The sequence below is a fragment of the Microcaecilia unicolor genome, chromosome 2 (assembly GCF_901765095.1).
Source record: "Microcaecilia unicolor chromosome 2, aMicUni1.1, whole genome shotgun sequence".
NCBI classification, from domain to species: domain Eukaryota; kingdom Metazoa; phylum Chordata; class Amphibia; order Gymnophiona; family Siphonopidae; genus Microcaecilia; species Microcaecilia unicolor.
In genome coordinates this window covers 523168776-523184010 of record NC_044032.1, presented here as the reverse complement: position 1 = coordinate 523184010, position 15235 = coordinate 523168776, and the positions used below count along the sequence as shown (strand labels likewise).

The 15235-nt window shown below is 42.7% G+C and overlaps 1 protein-coding gene across 2 annotated transcripts in view; it reads left to right on the top strand.

Moving 5' to 3' along the window:
- The window catches only part of SEL1L3 (SEL1L family member 3), a 163975-nt gene that overhangs the window by 53076 nt on the left and 95664 nt on the right, over nucleotides 1-15235 (top strand). For both annotated transcript variants that reach the window (XM_030191255.1, XM_030191256.1), the window contains exons 7-8: nucleotides 6705-6837; nucleotides 10897-11029. In XM_030191255.1, the coding sequence (XP_030047115.1) occupies nucleotides 6705-6837; nucleotides 10897-11029 (266 nt within the window). The remainder of the gene's footprint in view (nucleotides 1-6704; nucleotides 6838-10896; nucleotides 11030-15235) is intronic.

Sequence of the window (15235 nt, the reverse complement as noted above, 5' to 3'; positions counted from 1 at the left end):
AAATTAATGCACAGTACCTGCAAAGCCTCTGTGGTAATTGCAACCTTCCTTTCCTAATTGCACAAAGTAAGGGTTATCTATATAAATAAATCCCACCTTGAACGTTCTGAAGCTCCCTCCAACTGTGGCAGTGAAGTCCTGAACTGCTGTAGTCCTCCTGGCTATTCGGACTACTCACCACCGCCCTCAGCCACGCCCCATCTGCGACCTACGCCACGCCCCAACTGGACATAAAAAGCACCATGAACGTTCTGAACCACACTCTGAGGCTTCAAAAGTTCGTATGTTCGAAGCTCTGTAACCACTTTTAAGCACAGTACATCTGTGCGCCGCCATGATCTGAACGAGCGTCACAGCTGCAACACCCACGGATGAGCGTCACACCAATAGGAATACAACAAGGGAGGAGCGTCTGAGGCGAAGGCGTCAATCGCCGTTGCCACGCAACGGAATGCAATCACGCGCCATGCACCTATCAAACAACTCAAACAAAAGAAGGGGCGGACCTACGGCTCGCACAGCACGAGACTGCCGGGTGCCGGCCAGCTGAGGAGAATACCACTGCCCTGACAGTGCTATCCTGCAGAACCTGCCGCTCCGAACTGCCATCCGAACCCGCACCAACAAACAAAAAAAGTGAACAGACAGCCTCCAGCAGCCTTCGGGATACACACTAACCAAAAAAAAAAAAAACCCCATGAAGAAACAGCCTCCAGCAGCCTTCGGGATACACACTAACCAAAAAAAAAAAAAACCCCATGAAGAAACAGCCTCCAGCAGCCTTCGGGACACACACTAACCCAAAAAAAAAAAAACCCCATGAAGAAACAGCCTCCAGCAGCCTTCGGGACACACACTAACCCCCCCCCCCAAAAAAAGTGAAGAAACAGCCTCCAGCAGCTTTCGGGACACACACTAACCCAAAAAAAAAAAACCCCCGTGAAGAAACAGCCTCCAGCAGCCTTCGGGACACACACTAACCCCAAAAAAAAAAAACCCCGTGAAGAAACAGCCTCCAGCAGCCTTCGGGACACACACTAACCCAAAAAAAAAAAAACCCCGTGAAGAAACAGCCTCCAGCAGCCTTCGGGACACACACTAACCCCCCCCCAAAAAAGTGAAGAAACAGCCTCCAGCAGCTTTCGGGACACACACTAACCCAAAAAAAAAAAAACTCCGTGAAGAAACAGCCTCCAGCAGCCTTCGGGACACACACTAACCCCAAAAAAAAAAACCCCGTGAAGAAACAGCCTCCAGCAGCCTTCGGGACACACACTAACCCAAAAAAAAAAAACCCCGTGAAGAAACAGCCTCCAGCAGCCTTCGGGACACACACTAACCCAAAAAAAAAAAACCCGTGAAGAAACAGCCTCCAGCAGCCTTCGGGACACACACTAACCCAAAAAAAAAAAACCCCCGTGAAGAAACAGCCTCCAGCAGCCTTCGGGACACACACTAACCCCCCAAAAAAAAAACCCCGTGAAGAAACAGCCTCCAGCAGCCTTCGGGACACACACTAACCCAAAAAAAAAAAACCCGTGAAGAAACAGCCTCCAGCAGCCTTCGGGACACACACTAACCCAAAAAAAAAAACCCCCGTGAAGAAACAGCCTCCAGCAGCCTTCGGGACACACACTAACAAAACAAACAAAAAAAAAGGTGAATAAACAGCCTCCAGCCGCCTCAACAGGGGACTTCACAAAAACTGAAAGCAAGAAGATAAAACCAACTGCAGTCTTCTCTGGACGAGGTTCACAGCCGCCCTGAACCGCCCTGATACTGCAGCAGTAACAACAGGGCAAGCTGGATGAGGTTCACAGACACCGATCCTGCAGACAGCAGTGCAACGTGTAAACCAATAGGTACAATTAAGGGGCCAGAAACTTTAAGGGAGGGGGCATGGAACTTGAAGGGGAGACAGACAAACACATGGAGAGGGGGTGAGAGAACAGAATGGGAGGGAAGGGGAGAGGAAAAATTATGCAGATGGAGGGCATAAAGAGAGCACAATCCCTGGATAAAAGAAATAATTCAAAACAGAAACACAGGGGGGGGGGGGCACCCTTACATTGCCACTCACAGGAGGGAAGGGGGGAAAACTAACAGAAAGGGGGCGACTGCACTTCACACAGAAGGAGGGGGCCGTGCACACATACACACAGTCTTTCACTCTCTGTGTCACTGTGACACACACTCTCTCGAACACACACACACACACACACACTCTGTCTCACTGTCACACCCACATTCTCACACAGGCATACACTGTTTCAATGCCCACCCCTGTGGTCCTGCAACAGCTTAAAGGAAGGATATGGAGACACACACTCACGCTCTCTCTCACACACAACCAGTCTACAAATCTCTGTTTCTCACTGTCACACACACCATGTCTCACATACATCTCACATACACATACACATACACTCTGTCTCAGTCCCGCCCCTCTGGTCAGAGAACTTCAGACACAAAGGGTGCGGGTACCTGCACTTTCGAAGGAATGAGGGAGTCATGAACACACACAGACACATACTCTGGCACACTGTAGCACAGTGTCACACACAGACACAATCTCTGTCTCACATACACTCTTTCACTCTCTGTGTCTGACTATGACACACACTCTTTCAAACACACACACAATTGCTGGATTAAAAAAAGGAAAAGGAACTGAAAAACCAAACACGGGGGGGGGGGGGGGGGGGGAAACGACTCTGCACCTCGGACAGAAGAAAGGGGTCACGCACACACACACACACAGTCTCACACACACTCACACATACACTCAGACTCACTGCTCGCTGCTATGGTCCCAGAACTTAAAACACAAAGGGTGGGGGTACCTGCACTTCTGACAGTATTAGGGGGTCATGCACACACATACACACATACTATGGCACACTGTACCTCAGTGTCACACACAGACTCTCTCTCTCTCACACACAAACTCACACTTTTCCACTCTCTGTGTGTCACTGTGACACACACTCAAACACACACACACAATCAGTCTCTCTGTCACACCCACACTCTCACAAACATATACACTTTGATTCACTGCCCACCCCCATACTCCTGCAAGGGCTTGCTGGAAGGAGAAGAATATGGAGACATTATAATACTTTTCTAACAACTCTGTAGTTACCAAAAACAAACAAACAAAAAAAAACCATTGCTAGCGCCCGTTTCCTTTCAAACAGAAACGGGCCTTTTTTACTAGTAGTGCTATATTAAACAAAAGCTGTGACAGGAAGCAACCTTGTCTCATACCTCTGTGCAGTTTATAAGTTATAATAACCAGTTATTTGTATATAATCGAGCTGCTGGGTTTGTGTACAGCAGCTTTATCATGGTGATAAACTGAGCCACATATCCAAATCGTTTCAGTGCCCATGTATGGCCATTCAACTCAATCAACAGCCTTCTCAGCATCCAAGGACACCAAAAAGGCCAGTTGGTTTAGCAATTTAGCATGATACATCAACTGAAAGCACAATCTAGTGTTATTGGAAGAGAATCTATTTCCATTGAATTCCATTGATCCCCTGAGTGTGTGTCAGAGAGTGGAAGACAGAGATACACAGTGTCTGTGTGTGTATCAGTGAGAGACAGATCCAATGGGGGGGGGGGGGGGGGGGGGGCGGTGTGTGTGTGTGTGTCTGTCAGAGAGAGAAAGCGAGAGAGAGTTATTAAACATTGTTCTCCCCTTCCATTCTGTCCACTTACCTCGTCCTTTGATGTCTGTACCTTAGAGTTCAGTGTGCTTTTCGTGGAGCGTTTTTCTCCCCTTCCATTCTCTGCAGTTGCCTCCTCCTTAGATGTCTGTACCTCGGAGTTCAACTTTCTTGAAAGTGAGAGTCCTGTCAGGCGGTTTGTGTGCTTCCCGCCACCGTAGTCCTCTGTTCTCTGGTTGTGGTGTTACTATGCAGCCTTCCCTTCCCTCCGAGGGCAGGGCAGTGAGAGTGAGTGCGATTGCCTGTGGTTAGTCCCTTCTCCTTCTGACGCGTTTCTTTCCCTGGCAACTATACAGAGTTCCCTCGAGGGTGGGGCAGTGATTGGGAGTGCGATTATGAACCCTACGAACACTACACGGCTTCACTGCCACACTACCACAGAGTCAGCTTCAGAACGTTGGAGGTGCGAATTATTATATTAGATTAAAAGCGCCCAGACATTTAACATAAAATGCCCGACATGGACATGTTTTGCCAGTCACAGCATTTTTATGAGAGACTGATCCCAGAATCTAGCTTGCTGTTTTAACAGTTACACCAGCCAGGCTATTTTTGGAATTTTATATCAGCTGGCAACACACTGCCCCTGACACAGCCATTTTATACTGGCGAAACATGGCCATGTTGGGCATTTTATGTTTTTTTTTTAACAAGGTCTGCCTTGTTTTATAATCCATATTGGATTTTGCGGACCACCTGCCTTGCTGCTTTTTGATTGATAATTCTAAAATGGTCTCCTAAGTATTTTACTCACTGATCTTACTGTACTTTCTTTGTGTATTATTGTGTCTCATGAGACACAAAATTGTCATATTTATAACCTTTTTATTGCATAAGAGAAGATTGGTTTCAGTTAAACAAGGGTAGCATGGTAAGAATTTGCAATTCTCATTTTCATGCTTGTGGGTTTACAAACATTTTTGTTCCCCAATTTATTGGAAAAGTCTTCACTGTCCACCCCCGACAATCAGATATTAAAACACTCTGTAGTACTGAGACTATTATTACAGCAGTACTTAATGAGGTTTACTCCTATCTGGACAGGGGCCAATTTACTTTAGCCATTTCACTTGATATTTCCGTGGTATTTGACCATATTGACCACTCTCTCCTTCTGTTCCCTCGTTGTACTTTGGGTATTTTGGATACGTTGTTAGTTTGGTTTCATTCGTTCTTAACTGACCGCACTTTCTCAGTTCAGACTCCTTTTGGTGAATCTGTAACAAAACAGCTTCCATTTTATTTAACCTTTTCTTGAGCCTATTAGCGACACTCATCCAGGACTCGGGAATCTCTTTCCACTTCTATGCTGACATCTTCCTTCTCCATCATACTGATCCTGATAATCTAAATATCAAGCCACTCCAACTCTGTCTGGATTCTCTATCCCAATGGGTCTGCATGGCATAGCATAGTAATAATTCTTATATTCTGCATATACCCACAAAGTTTCAATGCGGATCACAAAGACAAGAGGCTGGACAATTATTCCAGGAATTACATTGCAAATTTAATTTCATAGCAGTGGTGCTGAACCTAGCTACTTATTATAGCATTTTTGAAATAAAAAGATTTTCAGCTGTTCCTGAATAGCCTCTAATTGGAAATACATCTAAACTGGGTAGGCAATTATTTCTATAATTTTGCTGCAAACATTGTCTTCTAAACTGTGAGGAAACCATAGCCTGTTGCTATCAGGCCACCACGCATGTCCAAATTGTCTCTTGATGCTTTTAGGCACTACTATTTCTCTGGTTAAAAATTTCCGTTACCTTGGAGTTATCTTTAACTCTGCGCTCTCATTTCCCCCTCATGTCTCTTTGGCCTGTAAATCTGGTTTCTTTATCCTGTGACAGCTACATTCCATCCGGTATTTCTTTGATCACATTTATCTTATCACTACTCATGACTAGGCTTGATTACTGTAATATTATTTACTTAGGTACCACCAAATCAACATTTAGAAAGCTTCAGAGACATTAAATATTGCTATTCGCCTTCTCTGTAATATGCACAAATCAGATCATATAACCCCAGCCTTAAAGTAACAATATAGGCTTCCTGTTGAATATCGTGTAACGTTTAAAACTTTATTGTAGCTTTCAGAGCTTTTTGTTTTGGCAAACCTCCCTATTTGTCTTCTCATACCATTCCATATTCTCCAGCGTATGTCCTCAGATCTATAAATGACCATCGCATGATTATTCCCAGACCCTGTTTGGCCCAGTTGGAGACCACTTGCCATGTGCCTTCTACTTTGCTGCCCCTTCCCTATGGAATTCCCTTCCTCTAATGATTCAAAGTGAACTTTTCCTAAAACATTTTAAATCTGCATTGAAATCATGGCTGTTTCAGAAGACCTACGGCTCTTACTGTTTGGTCGGCTTGGGCATCTTTCCCTGAATTTGGTCTGTCTATCTTGTGTCTGGAATGGGTGTGTGCTCTTTATTATTGATTATTATAATTTCTTTCTTTTATGTTTTTATTAGCGTGTAAACCGTCTTGTCCTGCAAATTTAGTTAAGGTAGTATACTTCAACCTTGATAAATAAAAATGTGTTTTTGAGATGGCTGGGCCCCCTTTGTTTAAATGGTCTTTGCTTCTTGGGATTCAGTAGTTTGTTTGTTTGTTTTTTTTTTTCATTTAAAGGGACTACTCTATTTTGTCTTTCCTCACTTTTGTTATTAAAAGTCCTAGTCATGGTCATTGCATCTGCTGACTGCTTTCTTTACACTCAACTGTTGAAAGAAAGATGTATGTTTGGGTATGATGCCAGTGAATCATGGGCTGATTTTCCATGTCAGACGTTGATAAATTACAATCTTTCATTAAAGACAATTGTTCTGAGGAAATGGCTAGAGAATGTGATACTTTTTCTATATAAACAATGGAAATGGATTTTCAGACAATCTAGAAATAAGTTCTGTGTTGGAAAGAACTGCAGCACTGATGTATATATAATGACTTTAGTTTTAAGGAGGAGATATACTTCGATGACACATCTGGGTACTTTGTCCTTGGAGGTAGCAAGTATGTGTCTGGTGTGGAGGGGTTCTTTGGACCTGTGAAGTACTATCGCCTCAGAGTCCTGGAAACAGGAGAGGTATGTATTATGTGGATGCTTTACACACAGCAAAGCTATACATATTGGAGGCAATTCTATAAACTGGGGCCTTCATTTAGAATACTAGCATAAGTCAGCATGGGCGCAGTTAAGTTTAGGTGTGAACATTTACACCATGTTAACGGCAGATACAAATGGGTGTACCTACATGCGCCAAGTGACACACGTAACTGACAGTATTCTATAAGTGATGCACACCTAGGGTCTACCCATGCCCTCCCCTGCAGTTACGTACTGTGGCACTTAGATGCTACCTTATAGAATAGCGCATAGTACACGTTCACGTATAACTACCAGTTATTCAAATCAAATGGTCTCGTTTCTCACCAGCAGGGACTTGCACTCAAAAAAGTTACACATCCCAATGCTTCAAAATTCTTCTTAAGACTCTATGGTATTTGAAGTATAAAATTCTTTATTCATTTGTGGGTGCTGATATTTTTTTCTACAAGTGAATAAAGAATTTTGAACTTCACATACCATTGATGCTTAAGAAGAAATTTTAAGCGTTTATAGAATTATCTCCATAGTACTTTTGGTAGCCAGACAGAATAATGATTGAGAAACATGAGTGATCAATTAATTTTTAGAAAAATGTTTAATATTGTATAGCCATATGGTCCATAGGGAGGTGTGGGCTGAGACCCAGGGAAGCCAGGGTTCAAATCCTGTTTCTCCCACTGATGCTCGTTTTGGCCTTGGATAAGTCACTTCACCCTCCACTGCTTTAGATAAAAATTAGATTGCGAGTTCGCTTGGACACGGGGATTTCTTGTGTACCTGAATTTGTAATGTTTCTTGACTTCAGATTTAGAAAAAGGCAAGTAATTAAATCTAATTACCAAAAAGCTATGCTTTGATAAACTACTATAGATTACATTTGCACTTATGGAATAGTTGCTTTTTACAATAAGAGTAATGAGTTTTATAGTTCTTGCAAAAAAACAGCACAAAGGGCCTTTAAAAACACGAGGTTCACAGTGCTTATGTTAAAACCTTTAATAATCCAAATTTGATTGAAGGAAGACCCGACACCGGCCGTGTTTCGGTGCCACTGCACCTGCGTCAGGGGTCACCCGAATGATAAGGAGGCTTATACAGACAAATTCAATGCATCTGTTGACTTGCAAAGTTGTCTCTAAGTAAATTCCTCCTTATGTAGTACGATATTAATCTCGCGCTCACTTCAAGAGTGAATTTCAAATTGACAAATCGGTATAATCGAAAGCCGATTTTGGCCGGCTTCAACTGCTTTCCATTGCAGGGCCAGCCAAAGTTCAAGGGAGTGTGTCGGCTGTGTACCGAAGGTGGGACGGGGGCGTGGTTAACAGATGGGCGTCCTCAGTTGATAATGGAAAAAAGAAGGCCGGCCCTGACGAGCATTTGGCTGACTTTACTTGTTCCCTTTTTGTTCACGACCAAGCCTCGAAAAGGTGCCCGAACTGACCAGATGACCACCGGAGAATATCGGGGATCACCTCCCCTTACTCAGCCAGTGGTCACCAACCCCCTCCCACCCAAAAAAAAAATTTAAATATATTTTTTTGCCAGCCTCTATGCCAGCCTCAAATGTCATACCCAGCTCCATGACAGCAGTATGCAGGTCCCTGGAGCAGTTTTTTAGTGGGTACAGTGCACTTCAGGCAGGCGGACCCAGGCACATCCCCCCCTACCTGTTACATTTGAGGTGGTAAATAGGAGCCCTCCAACCCCCCCCCCCAAAACCCACTGTACCCACATGTAGGTGCCCCCTTTCACCCCTTAGGGCTATGGTAGTGGTGTACAGTTGTGGGTAGTGGGTTTTGGAGGGGATTTGGGGGGCTCAGCACCCAAGGTAAGGGAGCTATGTAGGTGGAAGCAATTTGTGATGTCCACTGCAGTGCTCCCTAGGGTGCCCGGTTGGTGTCCTGGCATGTGAGGGGGACCAGTGCACTGCAAATGCTGGCTCCTCCCACGACCAAATGGCTTGGATTTGGTTGGGTTTGAGATGGCTGCCATTAGTTTCCATTATCGACAAAACCCAATGGCGGCCTGATCTCTAAGGGTGGCCCAAATGTTGAGATTTGGCCGGCCCCGACCGTATTATCGAAACGAAAGATGGCCGGCCATCTTGTTTCGATAATACAGTCAGGTATGCCGCTTAACGGAGCCGTCATTACAGATGGCTGCCCTTATAGATGGCCGGCTCCATTTGATTATGCCCCTCCACGTTACTATGTCTACAATTCTATTTATTCCACAACCCCTACTTTGACTTTATTAGCTGGCCTATCCAGCAGCGCAAATTCCTGTGTGGTCAAGGAGAGAAAACAAAGAGTTCTGGTACCACCAACACCAGAAATTACTGAGTAAATATATTTTGTGTTTTAAAAATAAATTTGCAGTGTTTGAGTACCTCTTTCAAGAGAACATTATCAGCATAGCATGTGCGTACCGAAACACACAGCTCCAGATGCACAATTAAGACTGTCCTGTGGGTGGAACCAGAGACCAGGCCTGGACCTTCTATCCATGTGACATACAAATACTCACTCACCTAGCAAGATAATACAGTAAAATCAGTTCTCGTCAATTCAGATTAAAAAGAGAGGCAGTTTGCTCAGCAGCCATAAGTATCTCCTCCCTGTGGTACACAACAATTGATTTATTTATTTGAAAACTTATATGCCCCAAAATCTGTCAATTCTTGGTAGCTGACATAAGCACAAACACAATAGTTAGCATGAAAATAATGAGGTTCATTTTCAAAGCTCATAACTTACAAAGTTATATGTGCTTTGAAAATCAGCACCAAAATGAAACAACGGGATATAAATAAATAAAACAAAAAAAATAATTATGGGCCCTGTTTACGAAGACACACTAGCGTTTTTAACGTGCGCTAATGCTATAGACAATTATATATATTCTCTAGTGTTAATGTGTGCTAATTTTTAGCACGTGCTAAAAATGATAGCAAGCCTACAACGTGGCTTAGTAAATAGGGCCCTTTATAATTAAACTACAAAAACAACATAATCTCATAGATATTTGTAGAGCAAAAATGCAGCATAACATGCACATTATTTGCTGATGGGATACTAAGAAGTTACTTTGTTGTACCAAAGGTCACCCTAAAAGAGAAGAAGCGTTCCATCAAGATGTGTGTATGTGTGTGTGAGAGAGACAAATACAGACATTTGAGGTACATGCGTAGTAGTAATATTTTTGTATACTAAGTAAAGTCAATATTCAAAAGTATTTATGCAGTCAGCACAGAACTAGCAAATAAGTGCTTAAAAAACAAACAAACAACCAAGCCATGTAAACAGATGACTTAATTGTTATGCAGCCAAAATTATCAATTTGGAAAGGGGGCACTGATACTGAACCATCTAACTTCCACATCTAAACAGATAAGGGCCCTTTTACGAAGGCATGGTAGAGCTCCGCACGGCAAAACAATACTACCGCCGGGCGCACCCAGGCGCCTTGCAGTAATTCTGTTTTTGCCGTGCGCCATTTCCCGTGCTAGAAACTGTTTATTTTCTAGCAGGGGGGTGGGGAGTAGGCGTGCCCGGCGGTAATCTGACAGTGCCACATGCTGCCTGAGTTGTGCGTGAGCCCTTAGCACCTACTAAATAGGTGCTGTTAAGGGCTCAGGCATTAATGGTTGTGCACTAATTTGGAAATTAGCGCATGGCCATTAATGGCAGAAATAGAAATTCAGCCATTTTAGAGCTGTGCTAAAAAGTGGCCGGAGCGCATGGGAAACACATGCGCTAAAATTACCACCGACCACTTTTTAGCACGGCTTAGTAAAAGGACACCATACGTAGATGTCCAAGTGACCCGCACAAATAGCAGGTATTTTTTGAAATCTCAAATTTTATGTGGATGTTCAGTGTTGCTACCTAATTGTATAAAATCGTAGAATGTACATATGATTTGGAAATGTCTAAGTTAGATATCTGATTATATGTTCAGCGTTTCTTAATTCATGTGTATTGTTTAAGGAAGCTTTCACTCTAGAGTCAACAGTATTCTTTGCATTTCTAGATCGTTAATCCGCTTGCCGAATCAGAAACAGCCAGCAAAATTGATCTGTACTATAAAAGATGTACTGGTGTCCAAGAAATAGTGCAAGTATATGACTATATTGTGAGAAAAGGGCTGGCATCAAACACAGACTGTAAGTACTGAAGTGATTCCCTGCATTGCTGTGCCATTTGTGCTTGTGCTTTTGTCTTTATCAATGTTCCTTTGATCAAATATATGATACTACTGTGTTTTTAATACTAGTTTATATGAGGTAGAGGTGTTAGACGATTTAAGCATTTTAATCTTGATTAATCTCATGATTAAAATTTTTAATATTGAGTTAACTGATCTGAATACCAGACCAATTAACGCAATATTATGGTATTGCTGTACTGGCCTGGGTTGTGGACAGGGTCTGCAATGTAAACAGGCTTCCTCTGCAGGCACCAAGATTCTTTCTGCAACTGTGTCCCGTCTCCTCTGATGCAATTTCTTGTTTCCACAGCTGCAGGAAGGATCTTGGATCTACAGTCCATTACATCTCATGGATTGTCCTTATCATGATTTTTTTAAACTGAATTTGTAATCTTGAATTTAAAAGAATGCATACTAGTCAGTTCACTCTCTTTCTAGTTAACTCTCCTTTCCTTGGAAATTAGAACTACTACTACTACTACTGTATAAGTCGTTGGTGAGGCCCCACCTGGAGTATTGTGTTCAATTCTGGAGGCCGTATCTTGTTAAGGATGTAAAAAGAATTGAAGCGGTGCAAAGAAAAGCTACGAGGATGGTATGGGATTTGTGTTACAAGACGTATGAGGAGAGACTTGCGGACCTGAACATGTAAACTCTGGAGGAAAGGAGAAACAGGGGTGATATGATACAGACGTTCAAATATTTGAAAGGTATTAATCTGCAAACGAACCTTTTCCGGAGATGCAAAGGCAGTAGAACGAGAGGACATGAAATGAGATTGAAGGGGGGCAGACTCAAGAAAAATGTCAGGAAGTATTTTTTCACTGAGAGAGTGGTGGATGCTTGGAATGCCCTCCCGCGGGAGGTGGTGGAAACGAAAACGGTAACGGAATTCAAACATGCGTGGGATAAACATAAAGGAATTCTGCTCAGAAGGAATGGATCCTAAGGAGCTTAGACGAGATTTGGTGGCAAAGCCTGTGGCGGGAGACGGAGATGGTGCTGGGCAGACTTATACGGTCTGTGCCAGAACCGGTGGTGGGAGGCGGGGCTGGTGGTTGGGAGGTGGGGATAGTGCTGGGCAGACTTATACGGTCTGTGCCCGTAAAAGGACAGGTACAAATCAAGGTAAGGTATACACAAAAAGTAGCACATGTGAGTTTATCTTGTTGGGCAGACTGGATGGACCGCGCAGGTCTTTTTCTGCCGTCATCTACTATGTTACTACTATTTACCATTTCTATAGCGCTACAAGGTGTACGCAGCGCTGCACAAACATAGAAGAAAGACAGTCCCTGCTCAAAGAGCTTACAATCTAATAGACAAAAAATAAAGTAAGCAAATCAAATCAATTAATGTGTACAGGAAGGAGGCGAGGAGGGTAGGTGGAGGCGAGTGGATAAAAAGTCATTTGAACTACTACTACTACTTATCATTTCTATAGTTGTACTCTATAGTTCTATTACTAAACTGTTCTCTTCTACCGAAGTTTTCCAGGTCTGTATAATAGATGATCTGGTTTATTTATACAGGCTGGTCATGATAGGTAAGCAATTAAGAAGGGCAATTTTATAGTACATGTAAAATTTGCTGGGAGTATATGCGCATAAAAGTAGGTACTCAGAAGACAGTGAGGTAGATTATTTAAAACAATTTTACTGGAGAAGACTGGTTACCAGTCCAAATCCAGATATTCAGTGGCACTTACCTGGATAGTGCTACCAAATATTTGGGTAGATTGCTGAAGCTCTATCCAGTTAGCACCAATGCAGAGTAGACCTGGTAGTTATTCAGGCATTGCAGACATTCAGTGCTGATATCCAGATAGCTAAAAGGCAGTCCTAACTATGTCTGTTTAGCTATCCAGGTATGACATTAAGGGTCTATACCAGTGGTTCCCAAACCTGGTCCTGGAGGCACCCCAGCCAGTCAGGTTTTCAGGCTACCTACAATCAGCTAGCAGGGCGTGGTTTGTGTTGGCTGGGCATGCTCGCAGTTGGTGACGCGAATCTGGTGGCCAGTCCTGTGATCTCATTTCCTCCTGCCTGAGTTAAGTTCTTCTGAGGACGCAATTATCTAGCGAAACATGGACCATGTAGAGAACAAAAAAGAGAATAAGAAAGCAGGATACACAGTTTAAAGATTCACATTTTGGGCAGTCACAATGGTGAAATTTTATAAAGTAGAAGATTACATCAAGACCAGCACCAGTCGAAAGAAAGGCACCGCAGCACCGAGATAACAGCCATTTCAAGCTAAGTAAACTAGCCTTCTATATAAGATTTAAGAGAACATCATTTTAAGTTAAATATGTTTCAGTGGTAGGCAAGAATGGATAATGGTGCGATGGTGGTGGATTGGTGTAATTACATATAGTTGGCTTTGGTTGATGTAATGCACTAAAGACTGAGCTCTTACCTGTAACATTAAATTAAAAGTAAAACACAGTAGTAGCACAGCAAGAAAAAAAAAAAAGTAAAAAAAAGTTTTAAGGTTTCCTGGCATTACTGATTTAGTTAAAATTTAATTCCAAGAAATGCTGAGTGATGCACTTGGGGGTGCAGAAACCCAAAAGAGAGATACTGGATAGGAGGGGAGAAATTAGTAAGCTCGACTCGGGAGAGAGACTTTGGGGTGATGGTGTCTGAGGATCTGAAGGTGAAGAAACAATGTGACAAGGTGGCGGCTGTGGCCAGAAGGATGCTAGGCTGCATAGAAAGGGGTATAACCAGCAGAAGAAAGGAAGTGTTGATGCCCTACAATTCATTGCTGAGGCCCCAATTGGAGTATTGTGTTCAGTTTTGTAGGCCATATCTTGCTAAAGATATAAAAAGACTGGAAACGGTGCAAAGAAAAGCTACAAAAATGGTATGGGATTTGTGTTGCAAACCATACGAGGAGAGACTTGCCGACCTGAACATGTATACCTAGGAGGAAAGAAGAAACAGAGGTGACCTGATACAGATATTCAAATATTTGAAAGGCATTAATCCGCAAACAAACCTTTTCCGGAGACAGGAAGGAGGTAGAACTAGAGGACATGAATTGAGGTTGAAGGGGGGGCAGACTCAGGAGTAATGGGCTGCCCTCTTGTGGGAGATGGTGGAGATGAAAACGGTAACAGAATTCAAAACTGCATGGGATAAACACAAAGGAATCCTGTGTAGAAGGAACGGATCCACGGAATCTTAGCGGAGATTGGGTGGCAATACCAGTAATTGGGAAGCAAAACCAGTGCTGGACAGACTTCTACGGTCTGTGCCCTGATCGTGACTGAATAGATATTGATGGGCTGGAGTGTAAATTTTAAGGGGCTTTGACGTTAACTTCAGAAATTTTAGTACAAGAACAGTACTGGGCAGACTTCTGTGGTTTATGCCCTGAAAATGGCAAGAACAAATCAAACTCAGGTATATATAATGAGTTTATCTTGTTGGGCAGACTGGATGTACCATATAGGTCTTTATCTGCCATCATTTACTATGTTACTAGGGATGGATGAGTGGTCTTCCAAAAGAATACAGAGGACACACTTGGAGGTAGGTAGAATGAAGTAATATAATATCTTTATTGGTAATGTCAACTATATCAGAATTCCACACTCATCTCATAGACAAGTCCTGATACAGTTGAAAATATCAATAAAGATATTATATTCTGTCTACCTCCAAGTGTGTCCTCTATTGGAAGACCATTCGCCCATCCCTACTTTTGTGTGCTAAATGTTAAACACCAAAAAAACTGGGCACAAAGCTAGTATTCAATAACAGCAGAATTAAGTGTCAAATCTGTTCAGGAATACTAATGTAAGCCTGCAGTTAAATGACATGTCTGTGGTTGACATAATTGGTGGTGCGCTAAACTAGTAGCTAGTATTCTATAATAAGAAATATGCATGCCAAGGCTGTTTAAAGATTACTAGTGTAAGCAGTGATGCTCCTAAATGTTGGTACTTATACATGCAACTTAAAATACTTTTATAAAATAATTTTCTGTATGAGTGTATGACCTGCTCATCCTCACCCACGTGCACACCCCTTTCATTTATGTTCTAAAACAATTGGGGCCCTGTTTACTAAGGAGCACTAGCGTTTTTAGTGCATGCTAAAAATTAGTGCATGCTAATGCTAGAGACACCCATGTATTCCTATGGGTGTCTCTA